Source organism: Triticum urartu, chromosome 7 (assembly GCF_003073215.2).
Source record: "Triticum urartu cultivar G1812 chromosome 7, Tu2.1, whole genome shotgun sequence".
Classification (NCBI taxonomy): domain Eukaryota; kingdom Viridiplantae; phylum Streptophyta; class Magnoliopsida; order Poales; family Poaceae; genus Triticum; species Triticum urartu.
The window spans coordinates 237,399,905-237,417,375 of record NC_053028.1 but is presented as its reverse complement, the minus strand read 5'-3'; the positions used below and the strand labels follow the sequence as shown (position 1 = coordinate 237,417,375).

Genomic DNA, 17,471 nt, shown 5'->3' with positions numbered 1-17,471 from the left:
ACTTTTCCTAACGCTTTTCCTCTTGTTTTGGACTCTAATTTGCATGATTTGAATGAAACTAACCCCGGACTGACGCTATTTTCAGCAGAATTATCATGGTGTTGTTTTTGTGTAGAAATAAAAGTTCTCGGAATGGAACGAAACTTTGCGAGGAATTTTTATATCAATAAAGAGAATTTCTGGAGTCAAGAGCTACCTGAGAGGGGCACCTGGGTGGGCACAACCCACTAGGGCGTGCCTCCCCCCATGCGCGCCCAGGTGGGTTGTCCCTACCTGGTGGCCCCACAGACCCTGAAACTGACGCTATAAAATTCCATATTTCTAAAAAAATCAGGGAGAAAGAATTATCATGATCCACGAGACGGAGCCGCTGTCGCCTCTTGTTCTTCATCCGGAGGCCAGATCTGGAGTCCGTTTGGGGCTCCGGAGAGGGGGATCTTCGTTCTTCATCATCACCAACCCTTCTTCATCGCCAATTCCATGATGCTCCCCACCAGGAGTGAGTAATTCCTTTGTAGGCTCGCTGGTCGATGAGGATTTGGATGAGATTCATCATGTTAATCTACTTAGTTTTGTTAGGGCTTGATTCCTAGTATCCACTATGTTCTAAGATTGATATTGCTATGACTTTGTCATGCTTAATGCTTGTCACTTTGGGCTCGGGTGCCATGATTTCAGATATGAACCGTTTATGTTATCGCCATTATATCCATGTTCTAGATCCGATCTTGCAAGTTATAGTCACATGCTACATGTTATGATCCGGCAACCCCGGTGTGACAATAGTCGGGACCACTCCCGATGATGACCGTAGTTTGAGGAGTTCATGTATTCACCATGTGCTAATGCTTTGTTCCGGTTCTCTATTAAAAGAAGGCATTAATATCCCTTAGTTTCCAATTGAACCCCGCTGCCACGAGGGGTAGGACAAAAGATGCCATGCAAGTTCTTTTAATAAAGCACGTATGACTATTTATGAAATACATGCCTACATTATATTTATGAACTGGAGCTAGTGCCGTATCACCCTAGGTTATGACTGTCACATGATGAATATCATCCAACAAATTACCTATCCAATGCCTACGAATTTCTATTATATTGTTCTTGCTAAGTTATCATTGCTACCGTTACTGTTGTATTTGCTACAAAATTGCTGCTATCACTGCTACCGTTGCTATTGCTATTGCTACTACTATCAAAACTATCATATTACTGTGCTACTGATCACTTTGATGCAGATAAGTAATCTCCAAGTGTGACTGAATTTACAACTCAATTGTTAATACTTGCAAATATTCTCTGACTCCCCTTGTGTCGAATCTATAAATTTGGGTTGAATATTCTACCCTTGAAAATTATTGTGATCCCCTATACTTGTGGGTTATCAACCTTCAAGTTGCTGACTCTAATCACGCTCAAGGTCATCGTCTTGAACGACGAATGCATTGAAGTGGTGACCAAGTGCGAGAGGCACGACGATGCCTTCGCCGTGAACGTCTAGGACAGCTCTCCGTTGCTCTAGCTGGTTTCGTATATATGATGACATACTGCTTTGCTTGCAAACTGCTATGTTTAAGTGTGATACTATGTTTAAAACTGCTTGTTATGGTTTAGAATTGTATTAATATGCTATCTGTTGTGTGTCATTGGATTGGTCTACACGCCCTTGTGTGCTAATAACCTCACCACCACGTCAAAGAGGTTATCAGCTGATCCTTCGAAATAATATGAGCCGTCCATTTCGAGTGATTCAATGGACTAGATCCATCAATACTACTAGAAAAAATCAGTAGTATATTTTGTTCAAGAGGTAAAACTAAAAGACTTATACAAAATCAATACCAAAACTCTACACGTATTGTGAAATCTGTGTGTTTTTTTCTCTTGCTCTGACGAGACTGCAGGACCGGTTCGCCCGAATACTTTCCGACGGACATGAGATGCAACAGAGCGACGATTGTAGATAGTCGATGGATCCTTGCCGGACGGTCTTTTTGGCTGAGGAAATTACCATGTACGTACAATACATTAATTGATCATTTTATGATACACAAGTACGTACGCATCAGCCGATTGTTTTCCGGCGATCAAGCCGGCGGCCGCGGCCGCTGCACACAAGTGACGCAGGCACAAGCAGACTTCGAGCTCCCACTTGGAGGTCACGGAAGCTAGCTCTGATCGATTGTTGGACATGCGATTGTTGATGACCGGCGATGGCAACTGTACGAGGCCGCACGAGGATGGTCACGGCTAGCAATTTTTACAAATTAGGAAAGAAAAAAATTTGACAAAACTACCCCGCTAATTGACGGCTGAGATGATTCAATACTACTCGCTTTCGGAGGTAGTACGATCTAATACTACTCCCCTCAGATCCCAGTCCCACGCCCCAGCGTCCCCATGATACACGCGAGGAGGAGGAGGAAGAAGAGGGGGAGCCTCTCGACATTAGCATACGTGACTACCTGCTGGGCAGTGAGTATTACCGCCTAGCGTCTCTATATTTTTCCAACTAATCTTTGTGCAACAGCTGATCAATTCTTTGTGCAACTGCGCGTGCAGCTTCAGAGCCACCTGTCATCCGCTGGGAAGAGTTCGACATCGATGATCCCGAGTACACAAGCGAGGACGACGAGCATGCACTGGTGACGGACGACGAGGAAACGAATTGCCCAGGTAGAGCACGCTGCTCACTCACGCTCTGCCCAAAATAACTACCGAGGTTGATTCTACAGTCTGCACTGGCTTGATTCTTCAGGGAAGAACTTCCCCAGGAAAGAAGCAAGGCGAGTGGACGCAGCGTGGATGGAGGCATACACCAAAGGGAACATTGAATACCAGAGGATGTGTAATGAGATTCTAGCGAGTGGAGATGAGAATGCCCTTCTCCCCGCTTGTCCTCTCAAAGTGTTCCCTGAGGCGTCAGGCCTGTGCATCAGGAGGGATCACTGCCACCACCGTGAATACAAAACCCATGTTACTTCCAGCAGTAAGCTACTGTACTTGATGCCTCTCATTCTTAGCTAGCCTGGTAAATAATCTGTTACTATGTTTCAAAATAAGTGTTGCAGATTTCGTGCAAAGTTGTACTAAATCAACGACACTTTATTTTGGGACGGAGGGAGTATGTACATAGCAACTTATTTTTTGCCATCTCTGTATGTGCAGCTAAATCAACTCTTGGGTATCGTGATCCGGGGAAGATGATACAGATCTTTGGACTGAAAGTAACTTGCTCTGAGCCCTATCCGGCTAGTGTCTATGGAGTAGTTGCTATCCGGGATGACTTGGAGCCACTACGGAATCCTGTCTTTAACCGTCCCTGCAGAGACGACGCTCTCGTGATTGACCAGGTACGTAATTCATCAAAGCTAGACTTCTTTCTATGCTCGTGGTGTTATTATACCTGTGTGGACTTCAGTTATCCCTTCCGTCGTCAGAAGGCTACTTTTGGCTGATAAAAGGGTCACTGGGTCTCGAGTCTTAACTAATAAATAATCCCAGTATGTTGTGCTGTTGCCCCTTTCATTATCTTCTTGAGCGCCTGCCAGCTAATCACGTTGCATGTTGTTAAGCATTCTATGATTACATCAACATGCCGTCAGATGTCTGGCTGTGATTCTAAAACCAACAGATGCAAAGCTCTACAGAAACATGCAAAAATAGTCATCTTAACATGCTATTAAATCCCAAGAAGTTGATATGATTGTATCATCAGTAACATACCAAACTGGCCATCCTATATTAATCATATTAATGTTTGTAAGGCTTATTTTACTGACTAGAAATAAAACAAACAGCACGGTATGTTGGGATGTTCATGACATTCTCGGTCTTCCTGATATTTGTGAATGTTTACCGTGAATGCTGAGGTGGTTGACTTGATATACGAATGAGTGGGGAAAGAGTGAAAAATGCATGAATGCCATACATTTGGAATGAAACGAAACAATATATGTGCTCTGTACTTAGAAACAATGCTGAACTTTAATTTAAACATGATCATGCATGTCTTATTGAGTTTATTATTCTATCGATACGTACTCCTGATGTATGTAAAAATGGATTAATCTATCTCTTTGTGTTCTGACATCCACTAATGTTGCTTAATTGCAGGATTCCCTTGCATTGCCTCTTTGTAGCCCTTGTCGTGGAATGTACATATGGGAGAAGGCATTACTAGAAGTCGATCTTTGGGAAAAGTGCGAAGGAGATGGATCATCCGACAAGCGATTACTTCTTGCGTATGCTGAGATTGAGGGGCAGTATGATTTAGATTTGATGATAGATGGGCAGATAACAGGCGACCGTTGCAGCCTGGTCATGGACTACCTGTTGCTTGCAGGGAGTGTGGAGGTTGTGATACAGGTCTTTGCAAAGGTTGAGCACCCTCACCATCTGCGATTCGCCGCATACATCGGTGGCTTTGCTCGTGAGATTGTGCTGTTTGATGGCGAGTTCTCTGGTGACGAGAAGCTGCTCCAGCATGTCGTCGCGGTGAAGGCCAAGGGGAAACTGGATGTTTGCTTGGAACTGGAGGAATCGCTGTTTTGGTGGACTTTTGAGCAAGGAGCTGTTGGAGCTGTTAGGTCTCCTGACGATTCGGTGTTGAAGTATGGCCAGTTCGATGTGAGGGTGCTTTTTGCTCCCAAGGACTTCACTGTGGTTGGCTGAAACCTGAAGGGTAGTGACGAAGACGCCCCATTCTGTAATATCCATGATTTATCTGGTTGGAATTTGAATTTCCTTTGCAAGCCCTCATTTGGCAGAACAGCAGACGTTTGAGGTCTTAATCTGTGGTTTAAATTTGTTTAGCTGCAAAGAAGAAGTTCGAGGCCTGACATGTGTGGTCTCTAAATAATATTAAAGCTGCGTGCAAACTGTTAGGGAGATGGTGGTTGGTGGTATGTTTTGACCTCTGATATTTTAGCTCTGAGTGGTTGTTTGAATAGCGAGTTTTAGCCCTTTTTTAGTAAAATCCAGTTTTAATTATTTCTTTATGAATACTCTGTTTATCTTTACTATTTACTACTCAATCCATTCCTAAATACAAGTCTTTTTAAAGATTTTAATATAGACTACATACGGAGGAAGACTTATATTTAGGAACAGGAGTATTGAAGTCTGCGATTCTGAGTACATTACGGTCGTTCTCTCATTCTGGTCTGAAAAAGATAAAACTGAAAGATCAAGAAATAGTCTCACGCTCCATCTCCCCTAAACCCCTTGCTCAGCCACCCTTCTCCCTTCCACTCTCCCCTCCAAGGCGAATTGTTCAAGGTTACTCTGCCTCATGGGATTGGGATCCTTGCCGCCTATGTTCGATCTGTTGTTGGTCCTTGTTTGGTTTAAAATATTGCGAGATTCAGCATTAGCAAAACGTCTTTACCAGGGGCAGAAGAAGAATGATTTTAAGGGGCATCAATTCGGTTAAGTCCTAATTAGGGATAGCGTTCGAGCAAGTTGAAAATTCTCAGAATCCATTCACTTCACCCTTTATTTCTTTTGCACGGATATGACACGTTCTATTCGAGTATTAGGCTTGAGCAAGCTTTTTGTCGACATCCTGAAACAACAGGTGAAAATCGGTCGGTGCCGCCGGATCTTATTCTTCTGGCAAGGAACCGATTTATAGCTCAACGTTGATTGCAGATCTCAAAAATCAGTCGGTGCCGCCGGATCTTATTCTTCTGGCAAGGAACCGATTTATAGCTCAACGTTGATTGCAGATCTCACCAAATCATAGCACCGATTTATAGCTCAACGTTGATTGCAGATCTCACCAAATCATAGCACGTACGGATTTTAATTACATAAATTGTAGAACAACCGTATCTCGTATAGTTAGGATGCCGATGAGCGAGAACAAAAACTAGCAAGCACGCTGCAAACAAACTCAAGCGTATCAACAAAGTTACAATAAACAATTAACAAACGCCGAGGTTTAAGCCCATATTAAACCTCGGCAAGATGCAGATACATAAGGCCGCTGCTGAAACTAGAGTCCGTACAATAGGGGGCAAAAGGAAAACGAAAAAATCTGGTGGTGTACAGCGTTCCATCCTTCTACCATGAACAGGAGCACAGCCTCATCAGGGAAGGACATGCTCTGATTTCTGCGGCAAAAATCAGAATATTAACATATGCCCATCAATGCATCAACTATGAACACCATCTGACTTGCCCACACACAAAAAAAAAAATGATCTCAGCGAGTCAATCCAGGACTACGCATACTTTTTGTTCTACCGCTGTTAAAAAGAGAGAAATGGTACCTGCAACCCTACATGGCAGCCAACGATAGTTTACTTCTCAGCATGTCGGCGCTTGTGTCTCCTATTGCCATTGTTTCCGTTACCATTACGAGGCGATCTCTTCTGCTTCTTCGTGCTGTGTCAACAAGAGGTTTCAAGGCAATTATGCTATCAGTTCACGCAAGGTCGCAGCGTTGATAATTAGAATTATATTGGCTAACGAAAGTAAAACAAACTACCAGAAGGTATCTACTAGAAGCCTGTACATAATAAACACAGGTAGAGCCAGCAAAGCAGAAGCCTGTAAAAGAAAATATGGGATGTTTGTCAGATAGATGGCCATCGAAGTTGCTGTTTCTGACTATCTCCCAAGAGTGCTTACCAGGAACCAAACCAACTCCTTAGTCACAAGTGATTTTGTTATTTCATGTTGGTGCAAGTAATCTGAAATGGTTGCTTGAGCCTACAAGATGAAAAGATTTTGAGATTTTTCTCACATGTAAACTACTTTTAGAAGTCAACATTGGCAAAGTTCATAGTGAGAACCTTCTTGGATAGTACAGATTTATTAGGTGCAGATATTAGCTGACTCGTAGGACTTCATATGAAAAAGGGCCACAATCAATTTGAAAATATTGCAACAGAAGTTATAGATGAAAAATAGAAGGGGAGAAAATATTACTCCCTCCTTCCCATATTGTAAGGCGTATTAGTTTTAGCACAAAAATTAATGCACAAGTTATCGTTAGTAAAGCCATCATAGCAGGCAGCATACATGTATGCTTTTGATCTTGCTAGATCAAATCACCAGGATCACAACGTACACGTACGTGCTAAGCTAGCACACACGCAAGCAGCTGGATGGATTATCCTACCACACGCACGTGCAACTCCTGCATGTAGAGCTGCTTGGACTAGCAACGACTTGATCGATTCAACTTCAGCTCTTCGGCGGAACTAGCGAACGAAACAACAGATGGAGAGACTTTCGGTGATAGCTACAGGCTCCTGTCAAGCCTGTTAACTTTTCTCTTTATTGATCTTTTTTCGTTGTTATACAAAAGCTACCCTGCCGGTGCTTTATATACACGTTCATACATGGACTAGATCTCTGACTAGGACTAGATATCCGACTAGGACTATTCTAATCTAATCCTATACGGACACAACAAGGTTAATCTCTACAATACATGGCTCAAAAGAAAAAAGAGTGAGGCATGCATGATCTCTTGTGACCATCTCCAGGAAATTAGAGATCCTCTAATAACTACTCCAAACAGGAAATCGACTGCATGTGCCTTGCATATTGGGATTGCATGCAAAAGCTAATACGCCTAACAAAATGGTAAGGAGGGAGTATAATCATGGTCCAGCAAGTTTATTCACTCTTGATTCACAACTTGGGCGTTTGCTTCAGCACACATGCTGGCCTCTGACACTCACAAAAGAGAAAATGGTTTTATGTATAAAACATTTCCACCATCGCATCCAACTTCAACCCCTATCTATTTTAGGGCCTCTGTGGCCTCCTGGATATCCATCCCCAATGGCTACTAGACAATTCTTGATTGTAACCAACTTCAAGTACATTTGCTATCATTTCGAACCTACCAATATTAAATTGGAATGTGCTGATTTGACTTGGACACTGCTCCATTGCTAGCTGGAACACACCCATGACATGAGTTAACACTAAAAGGCCACCTTAGCATCTCCGAGGCATGCTGTCACCACTTTGAATCCTCCAACCAACCAAGCCAAGACGGTGGCTCACCCTCAAGGTCATTGTCCTTCACGAATGGCGAGCAACTGAGGACACATCCAACTGGTGACCACACAGCTACCCCAAGAAGTTGCAGCTAGAGAGTAGACACAAGGCTATGCAAACTGACAGTTGCACAAGGTTGAATTCTGCTTTTTGTATTTTTGTATGTGATTCAGACACTTAGTAGACTGTCAAGGAAAGCATGCAACCATGAGGTCCATGGGCCAATTAATGTGTGTCTGGCAGCTACCAGGTAGGGCACAGAAGAAACGAGTGGACCTAACTGAAAACTTTGAAGATCAGATATCAGAGATTCATAAGTAGACACTGACGGCCATGCCGTCTGAGCGTGCCCTTTCTTAGGTGTCATGTTCCATGAAGGCCTTGTGGCTGTGTTGTAATCTAGGTTTTCACCTGGTTTCCCTCTAATTAACCGGACAATTCTCTTCCAATTAATGAAAATGACGAATATTTGCTTTGTTTAAAAAAAGGTTAGTAAATGCTGACATTGGACAAAAGCTGATGCATACAATGTGAATTATCATGATGAGGAAGATAGTCACAAACCTGTCGATGGTATGTGGTTGCAGACTCGAGAAATGTTCCATACACATGAACTGCTCTTTTAGTGTAAGGCTTAAGAGTACTCCTAACTTTCTCAACATGTGGCTTCGTGACCTCAGCAACTTGATCAATGTAAGGTTTAGAGATCTTCTTAGCTTCCTAAATCAACAATAAGCAAACTATACATCAATAATTGCATATAACAAACTACCGTAATAATAGTAATTACCATAACCAACCAACAGTACCTGGAAGTAGGGATCAGAAACTTCTTTAAATTTTACAAAGTGGGGTGTAATAGCATCCCTGGATGCTTCATAAACTTCCACTGATTTTGCTGACGCCTTCTCCACGTAAGGTTCTGCGTTTTTCTTTAGCACAGCCAGTTTCTCCTTAACAGGAACCAATTTCTTCAAACGCAAGAACATATTTTGTCAATACAAGATAAAGAAACACTTGAGGAGTAAAATGCATTGATCCAATGGCATTACCAGCTTCGCGGTCTCGATATGTGGTTCAGCCCATTTCTTTGCGTGTGCTGAGTTTTCTGATGCCTGAAGCAATTTGATAAGAAACGTATAAATGATGACTTCATTCATGCACTACACCTTGAAATTTGAAGTTAAAAAGAACCTAAGAGGTACCTTCTGCAAAAAGATGTCCATGGCAGGTTTTCCATGCTCATTCCAGTGACCTGAGACCACCTCCTACACAAAATGATGATGGAACTGATGAGGTGAGTAAAAAACAGATGACGGAGGTGCATATTTTGTGGTTCCATCTTACCAAATATTGGGCAGAATGTGTCACCAACCAAGGTGGCAGCCATGCTCCATGTACCTAAGAGAGAGGACAAACCATCATACATTCGTTTCTAGTGCACACAATCAGAAGAGATGTCATCTAATTTTAGAATCATCCCCAGAGGATACCTTTATAGGTATTAGAATTGTGATACATACAATTCCTACTTAGTGTAGAAAAGTTGTAACTACAAGTTAACCTCAGAAATTCCACCACACCGATGAAATACCACAACAAATAATGCCAAGGTGCATTCTCAAGGCATGTAGCTAATGTGCAAGTTAAGATATGCTGAAAGTTCTCCTTGTTGAGAACTGACAATAAAACGACCGAATTGCCACAAAGCAATAACTTCGTAGATCAGCAGAAATTATCATTTTGGTGAAAAATGTTACAACAAGCTGCAATGATGGGACATGTGATTACCTCTGTCAGCTGTTTTGCCTTCGTTGTTGCTTCTAATTGCAGCCTCATCAATTCCTCCTGGAGATGAGAAAGAACAGATATGGAATATAGATAAACCACAGAACCAACATAGGGCAGTGCAGTAACAGTTAGAAAGCATATTGCAAACCTCAGCAACTTTAAGAGCACGCTCCGTTTTCTGGATCATACGCTTTTGCTCGCCACTTGCCTTTTGAAGCTAGCAAGGATAAATTCAGAAATAAGAATAACTCGATCAAAATCTAGCATGTTTGTTCAGTTCAATGGTACTTATCACGCAGGCCTTGGATAGCTTTATAGAAACTAAACTTTGTTCAGTTCTATGGTTATTCGTCACACAGGCTTTCAATAGCTTTGGACATTAAATGTAGACTTTCAACCTTTGAGGTATTATGTTCAGTAATCATTTGGTGAACTATTATTTAATTTTCAGTAGTAGTAGACTTCATACAACAATTATTTACATTGCCATGAGCTCATAAGTAAAGAAGAGAATGAGAAAATACAGCGCTAAGAAAGAAAAAAACAGTGTTAGATGTTATCCTAAACCTACTGTATGAATGACAGATTTATGTTATATGGTCCTAACGAATGGAAATGGTCCAATGGTAAAAAAGAGAAGGACTACACTTACTGACTCAAGCTTCGAGTTCAAATCTTGCACCTTCTTCTCAGCCTTGTTAGCTCTAGCTTCAAGTGTTGTTCTCTGGCTACTTTGTGCTTCGATCTCTTTATTGAGCTTCTCAATCTAGAATAGCAAAGATGAGAAACCACAAGCTCATAATCGACAATTTCAACTGTTATTTAGCTTCCATCCTCCATACCTGCTCCTCAAGCTCAACAACCCGAGCAATGGCCTTGCCTGCCTGCTCCTCAGCAGCCACAGAACCTTTTTTCTGCATAAGGAAAAAACATTTTTAAGGCCGCAGAGTAATGTTTAAGATACTGTCACGAAATAATGCTTAAGAGTTGAGAGGCATCTCCGTATATCTATTATAATGCATACCTGGAGAGATGTGATCTCGCTCTGCAGAGTAGCAATCTTCTGTGACTTCTCCCCAATGTCCTTCTCCAGCTTCGCTATGCCATCATCCTTGCTCTTCAGGTCCTGGGATCTCTGTGCGATGTCCGACTCTGCAGGAAAAACAATCAGACTCCTCACTTAGATGAGGTCATGAGGGTATCTGGAAGGATCATGGTGTGCAATTCATATTGCGCAATTAGTAACTGCCAACTGCCATGGCTTTTGGTGAAATTAGCTAACTTGGCACGCCAAACTTATGCAAGTTATTTTGCTCTTGGTGCAGACAAAATATATATAGCCTCCAACAGACATAATTGAACTCCTAGTGTTACTTGGCCTCTTATTTCAAGCAAAGTACGTCCATTTTTCAAGTAAATTCCAGGCCAATAAAAAATTCACAATTTTACCTCGGCAACCAAAAAAAGCACGAGCGCACGATTATCGTACATATGTAACCAGCCACTGCAGCCAAATAATCCTCCCCAAAAGGTAACTTGTACACAGTAGAATATCATTTCATAATTAAAGGGAAAACCACAGGCTTTTGCCATGCGGATTTGGTCGGGGTTACTCTCAACTCCCAATCATGCATCGTACGACAGAGTTAACCTAGCTCAGAGCACGAATCCAGTCGTCCCCGCCGGCCGGCCGGCCAGCCCCGACCCAATCCCCTCACCCGCCCACATAGAAATACTGATGGTCCGATTCAGACGGTGGCCGGGGCGAGGAGGGCAGTGAACTGACCTAAGACGGAGATCTTCTCCCTGAGCTGCGCCAGCTCCGCCCGGAGCGCGGCCGCCTCGGCGGCCTCCTTGACGCCCGCCGCGATCTCCCCGGGCCCCGCCAGGTCCACCGCCGCCTGCTCATCCGCGGCCACCGCGGCGGCGGCGATCACCAGCGCCACGGCCAGGAGGAGGAACCGCCCCGAGATCCCCATGTCGCCGAACCCAGAATCCTTCGGTTCTATCGAAAGCCCGCGACCGCGACCGCCAGCGCCAGGGATGGGGGAGAGAACCGAGTTGTGTGTGTAGTTGTAGAGGAGGCAGTAGCGGCGGGCGGCGTAGGGGGGTGGGGGGTGCACGGCTCGTGCCCGTTCGTGCCCCGCGTGTCGTGTCGTGGCGGAACGCGGAACTTTCCTTTCCATTTCTCTTTTTCCCGGGCAGGCACGTGACGTGGCACGTGGAGGCTGGGAGGACGGGATGGGACGGGATGGATCCAAGATGCGGGGGTTCGGGACGTGGCTGGGTCGCTGCGCTGTGGGGGCCCGGCGGGCCGTGCCGTCCATCTCCGGTGGATGTTGGATGCCGTCCGGGACAGGTGGGTGGCTCGTGGGCGTGCCCGTATCGGCCACGGCTCGCACGCAGGTTTCGTTGGAACGGCGTCGACTGAATGGTCCTATTTTTCTCGTTTTGTATATTTTTATTACAAAGCGCAGACGCTCACTATGAAGACGCTCACGTACATCCTATCATTATGAACGCATTCGAAAGGCTGAGACGATAGGTTTTGAGATTAACGAAGTCGCCGCTGACACTTTCTAATTGACGGACACCGTTAAACGAATATCATCAGAAAGGCTGAAATAAATTCAGAAAAAATACGATCACACATATCAAGTTCAGGACCTGAACTAGGATGGACGGGTTCCATCACAAGGAACCTATAGACATCTAAATTATGCTCAGCTTTTTTTTGTCTTTGTACGTACTTTTTTTGTTTGGATTTATTGGGTCTCCTCGTATTTTGTCAAACTTTAACTGTCTGTATGACTAGCAAAATATAAAGTATATGCTACAAAAAATATATTGTTAAATTTTATACAATGGTTCCAATGGTATAACTTTCATGACATGTAAGTTATATTTTAATTGGTTAAAAATAATGATCAAATTTTGGCAAAAAAAAAGAGGGGGCTAGTAAACCCGGGCGGAGGGAGCAGTACTCTTTGCATGTTTTGGTAACAGCTAAGACATGTGCAAAAACCACCATGCATACGCATTGCGACCATACATAATAGATTAGGATGGCGTGGAGGGTTTTTGTAGGGGCAGGGAGTTGAGCGTTTGGTAGGGAGAACGAGCCTTTGAAATTGAGGGCGAGTCGAAACTTTTTTTCACTTGGTGGTGACAAATATAGCCATAATTTGTTGCAAAATACAGGATTTACAAAACAAAATGGCATTCAATCTTTCACCTTCGTGGAGTTGGCCATTCGATGCCGCTCCAAGTATGGAGTCGGTGGATTTCATAGCAATTTTTTTTTTGAGGATCAAGTGGATTTCGTAGTTGGAAGGCTTCCCCTTACACACCCGATAACATGGACTTCATTTCTCCTCTCTCTCTCTTGTCCCCGCGTCGCCCCCTAGGGGCGGCTCGGGCGGAACCCTAACCACCGCCGCCGCCGCCCCCTCTCCTTCACCTTCCCCTCGTCGCGGTCAGCGCATGTCGGCTGGCAAAGCCCGTTGGCAGCCAGCGGCGGCGGGATCTGCCTCGCGTGCGTTGGGTGTGCCCCTCGCGGTGATAGGAGGCGTGGAGCTGATGGCTGCGAGATCTGAAGCCGGTGTGATGGCGCGCGGCGGAGCTTCGCAGCGGAGTGGAGGGGCGTGGCTGGGGCTCGCGAGAAGAGATGGTCGCGGCACGGTGACCCCTCCTGGAGGCAATGGCACGGGACAAAGGCGGCGACGCGGTTTGGCCTTGGTGGCGTACTGGTGCTCGGCCAGGAGTTGATATGCTTGCAGCGACCGAGTACATCATGTTCCTCGAGCCTCCGTCGTGGGTATCCCCTCCTGGTCTCCGTGGTCATGGGAGATGGGGGCAACGGAGCGAGACGGATGGGTCCTGTCTGGGCTGTAGGGTCGTGGCACAGTCGTCTGTTGGGAGTTGGCCTAACGGATGGGTGTACGGTCCGGTGACCCATGGTCGGGGCATCAAGGGTGCTTGGCGAGTTCTCGGTCATGGTGGTGCTGGTAGTAGGACTGTGTGCTCCTGGTTGTGTGGGTCTTGAATGGACCCCGACGGCTATGATGGCGAAGTGCTGCGGCGGCGGCGAAGTGGCCAATCTGGGTGACGTGGCCCACTCGCTCCTGGGATTGGTAGTGGTCTTCGGGCGAAAGCCTATGTTCAGAGTTGAATCAACGTGATGACGGCGTCCTCTACGTCGCTATTCTGTTGGGAGCATCGTGCTTGAAGGCACGGTCTTGAGGTTTCATGTTGAGCTACTTTCGGTGCTCGCCGTTGTCTAAGACGATCTTTAGTGGCGCAATGTACGTCATCGCGGGTGAATCCAACACGATGCTTTTAGTGGACTGACAAATTTCGCCATCTACTTGCCACCTCCTTTTAGGCATTAATGGGTGGATGATGCGTCGACAGGGGAAGTTCACCCGAAGTTGGTGTTGTCTTCGGATGTGACCGGCGATGGTCGAGACGTGGCGATGTTGCTCTATTTTTGACAAACTCTTTTTGCTTTGTAGTTGTGCCCTCAGGTGGCTGTCTTTGGACTAGCCCTGGTATGATTTCCGCACTGTGCTCGTTGTTCGCAACAAGCTGTAGTTTTTTTAATTTAAATTCTGCCTTCTAAAAAATATGATAAGAAAAAAAAACATGGACTTCATTTGCCTCAGATCATGCAAAGATTTCTCCTCCTTCCCGGGTGCATGCAAAGATACACCCTCCAAGTCGAAATGGTTACAACCTCCAAGTCCAAGGATGAGATGACCGACGTACTCCAAGTACGTCTAAACTTGCGCTGCCGTCACTGCCACGAATCGAACAACTCGTATTACAGTATCGATCTCCAGCGCATCACACCTTCTCTCAAAGCCGTCAAAGTCTTTATATTATACACACACTCAAGCGAGCTCTCTTCAAACTCAGAAATCCACAGCCAGCAACATATTTTCTTTTTAAATGTAATTTAGCAGCAGGACAGGACCGGTAAGCGGCGGCAGCTACCACCGTCGACCGAGGCAACAACATCCCAACCCCCGACCTCGTAATAAATGACCTCCTCACCCTCCGATAATGAATCGGACAGCGACGCGATTGCCCAGGAATTAAAGGTGGCAGGATCGGGTGGGTGTGTGGCTGGTACTGGAGTACAAGGGAGAGTTCGTTGGCATTCAAGGATTCAATTTTAAACAAGGATTCGATTCGACGGGGCCCGGTCTGGTCTTGACTAGCAAATGCGCAGAAATGGAGTACTACTAGTACAGTACGTGGAGCTGCAATGAATCTTTTTTTATTTCGAAAGGAATGAATCTTATTTTATGTCCGTAGAAACGGAGTGGTCAGTGGTTTGCCAACTTTCCGCTTTTCTCCTTTTCAGTTTGAAAAAATAGCTCTACGGTACATATAAAACTATCCATAATGAAAGTAACATTGATAGTAACATTATATATATCTAGATTAAATAGATGATGTGACATGCAATAAATGAAGAAAGAGATGAAAGTGGTAACATAGCTAGTTACTACTAGTACTATGAGGGCATCTCCAACAGGTTGCATGTTAGTCTTGTTGGTAAAATGTACATGTCATCAACCAACAAGTTATCATACAACTACTCCAATGGGTTGTATGTAAGCTATCCAATAGATGGTGAGACAATAAATATGATTGCTCTTTATTTCACCTTGGAGCTTGTGCAAAGGTTGTTGGTTAATCTACATACAACTTTGTTCTCTCTCCGTATTTAATACATGCCACATCATCACTATGTCCTAGGTGGCAAATTTACCAACACCTATCTCACAAGTGTTGGAGATGCCCTGAGTAACATCACACATATCAAGACAAGATGTGTCTATAACCTAATAAATGAAGTGCTTCATGTTATCACACATATGTTACTCCCCACTGTAGAGGTAGTAACATAGACTAGTAACATTACTAGTTTATATTACTATTCATTGTGGCTAGTCTAAGAGTATTATCCTCTATTCTTAAAAACGGAGTAGTATGTGTTTTCCCTCTTCATGCAATTCTGCCACATCATCAAGTCATGTATAAGGAGTAATTGACAATAGTGAGCTGCTATATATAAACATGCCACGTCGTCAAGAGTTAGCATTATTAATTACTCCCACTCCTATTTCCACGCCACGTGCTCGGCCTCGGATACCACAGCCCAAGAGCCAGAGGCACCGCCGTGCCCGCCGCCTTCGAGGTAGTGGAGGATGCGGCCATGAGCCTAGGCGATCGCGGGCGGCAGATCATCCTTTATCGGGCGGCAGTGGCGTTGTGGTGGCGAGGAGGTCCCGTCGATCCACGCGTAGCGGCTGTGCGGCGGAAGCGACACCGGCTCGTCCTTGACGCGGCGGAGACACCAGGGGATGCTGGCTCCTGCTTCACGCGCCCGCCGTACGTGCTCTAAAGCACATGCTATGCTTAGGTCACAAACTCTCAGAGTGCTACTCTCAACATAACACATCGTTTGGCAGCCACGTCGAACATGTTTGTCAAGATGGTGACACTCTAGACTTGGCTGCAACGTTGCTAATACGCCCCCGGTGTTTATAAATATAACCCCATTTCTATATTTTGTAAAGTAATCGATAATACCAGCATGCAATTTTATCATTAAAACCCATCTAGTCTGGAATAGTATCATGTAGTTCCGATTGGTCATTTGAAGGGCTAACAGATAGTGAAGCAAGCTCCGTAAATATTTTGGGCGCTCCCACATGTTCTTCCAAAGCTCAACTTGGCTCCTGGGCGACTTTGTTGGTCCCTTGTCACGTCATTGAGCTCGATGACATCGCTAGGGAGCCCTTGAGGGATAGGTCATCATCATATTAGTGGGATCTTTTACATTATAGAACTTGACATGTATATTCCGATGATGAGCTTCCTCAAAATGATCGAGGTATTCGTGGGCAAGCAAGTTGAATGCACACCCACTAGTTCATTTGGACAGCTTTCATATGCTTATATATCTAGTGCATCTATTGCACGCAATCTCTACTTCTCGCACTAATATTGATTGTAAGGCCTCTCCATTGCCTAATGGTCAGCCGCTTTGGTGTGAGACTTTTTTAGTTGTCTTCTTATAAAATCTCAATCATCATTTTATTTACCATTTAAGTGTGAATACCAAGGCTTGTGCTATGGGCATTAAGCGAAGTGTTGAGTAGTTGAAAAGGGAGAGTCATGGACTTAGTTAAATGACCAACGCTCTGGGTTTTGTTATGATAAGATGTTTAAATATGATAAAGCCTTGAGCGATTGGAATCATGAATGTGATACATATGTGTATTGATTTGTATTACATGAAAATATTGAACCATGAAAAGCAAGACTAATTTTATTTCACATTTTGATATCACCGACTTGTTATTAACTATAGATTATTGCCTGAAATCACTTTTATCCTAAGTTCATAATGAAGGAAATATGTTGTAGAGGCAATAATAAAGTTGTTATTTATATTTCCTTATATCATGATAAATGTTTATTATTCATGCTAGAATTGTATTAACCGGAAATTTAGTACATGTGTGAATACATAGAACAAAATTGAGTGTCCCTAGTATGCCTCTACTTGACTAGCTCGTTAATCAAAGATGGTTAAGTTTCCTAACCATAGACATGTGTTGTCATTTGATGAACGGGAT

The 17,471-nt window shown here is 44.2% G+C and overlaps 2 protein-coding genes across 3 annotated transcripts in view; one reads left to right on the top strand and one right to left on the bottom strand.

Moving 5' to 3' along the window:
* The window catches only part of LOC125518719, a 51,369-nt gene extending 46,474 nt beyond the window's left edge, over positions 1-4,895 (top strand). The window contains exons 3-7 of the mRNA XM_048683547.1: positions 2,377-2,478; positions 2,566-2,679; positions 2,762-2,992; positions 3,172-3,356; positions 4,120-4,895. Of these exons, the coding sequence (XP_048539504.1) occupies positions 2,377-2,478; positions 2,566-2,679; positions 2,762-2,992; positions 3,172-3,356; positions 4,120-4,677 (1,190 nt within the window). The 3' untranslated portion in view covers positions 4,678-4,895. The remainder of the gene's footprint in view (positions 1-2,376; positions 2,479-2,565; positions 2,680-2,761; positions 2,993-3,171; positions 3,357-4,119) is intronic.
* Positions 4,896-5,899: 1,004 nt separating this feature from the next.
* On the bottom strand, positions 5,900-11,938 carry LOC125525907. Of its 2 annotated transcripts, XM_048690915.1 has the most exons (15): positions 11,603-11,935; positions 10,841-10,968; positions 10,659-10,730; positions 10,469-10,582; positions 9,965-10,033; positions 9,817-9,873; positions 9,373-9,426; positions 9,231-9,293; positions 9,078-9,140; positions 8,835-8,996; positions 8,590-8,745; positions 6,640-6,720; positions 6,497-6,558; positions 6,279-6,393; positions 5,900-6,119 (listed from the first exon to the last, which is right to left on the bottom strand). In XM_048690915.1, the coding sequence occupies exons 1-14, from the start codon at positions 11,793-11,795 to the stop codon at positions 6,309-6,311; spliced, it is 1,359 nt and encodes a 452-aa protein (XP_048546872.1). In that variant the 5' UTR covers positions 11,796-11,935; the 3' UTR covers positions 5,900-6,119; positions 6,279-6,308. The 2 variants fall into 2 exon arrangements, 1 of the variants encoding a protein (XP_048546872.1); XR_007291472.1 differs by lacking the exons at positions 6,497-6,558; positions 6,640-6,720 and having other exon boundaries at positions 11,603-11,938.
* Between the last annotated feature and the right edge of the window lie 5,533 nt (positions 11,939-17,471).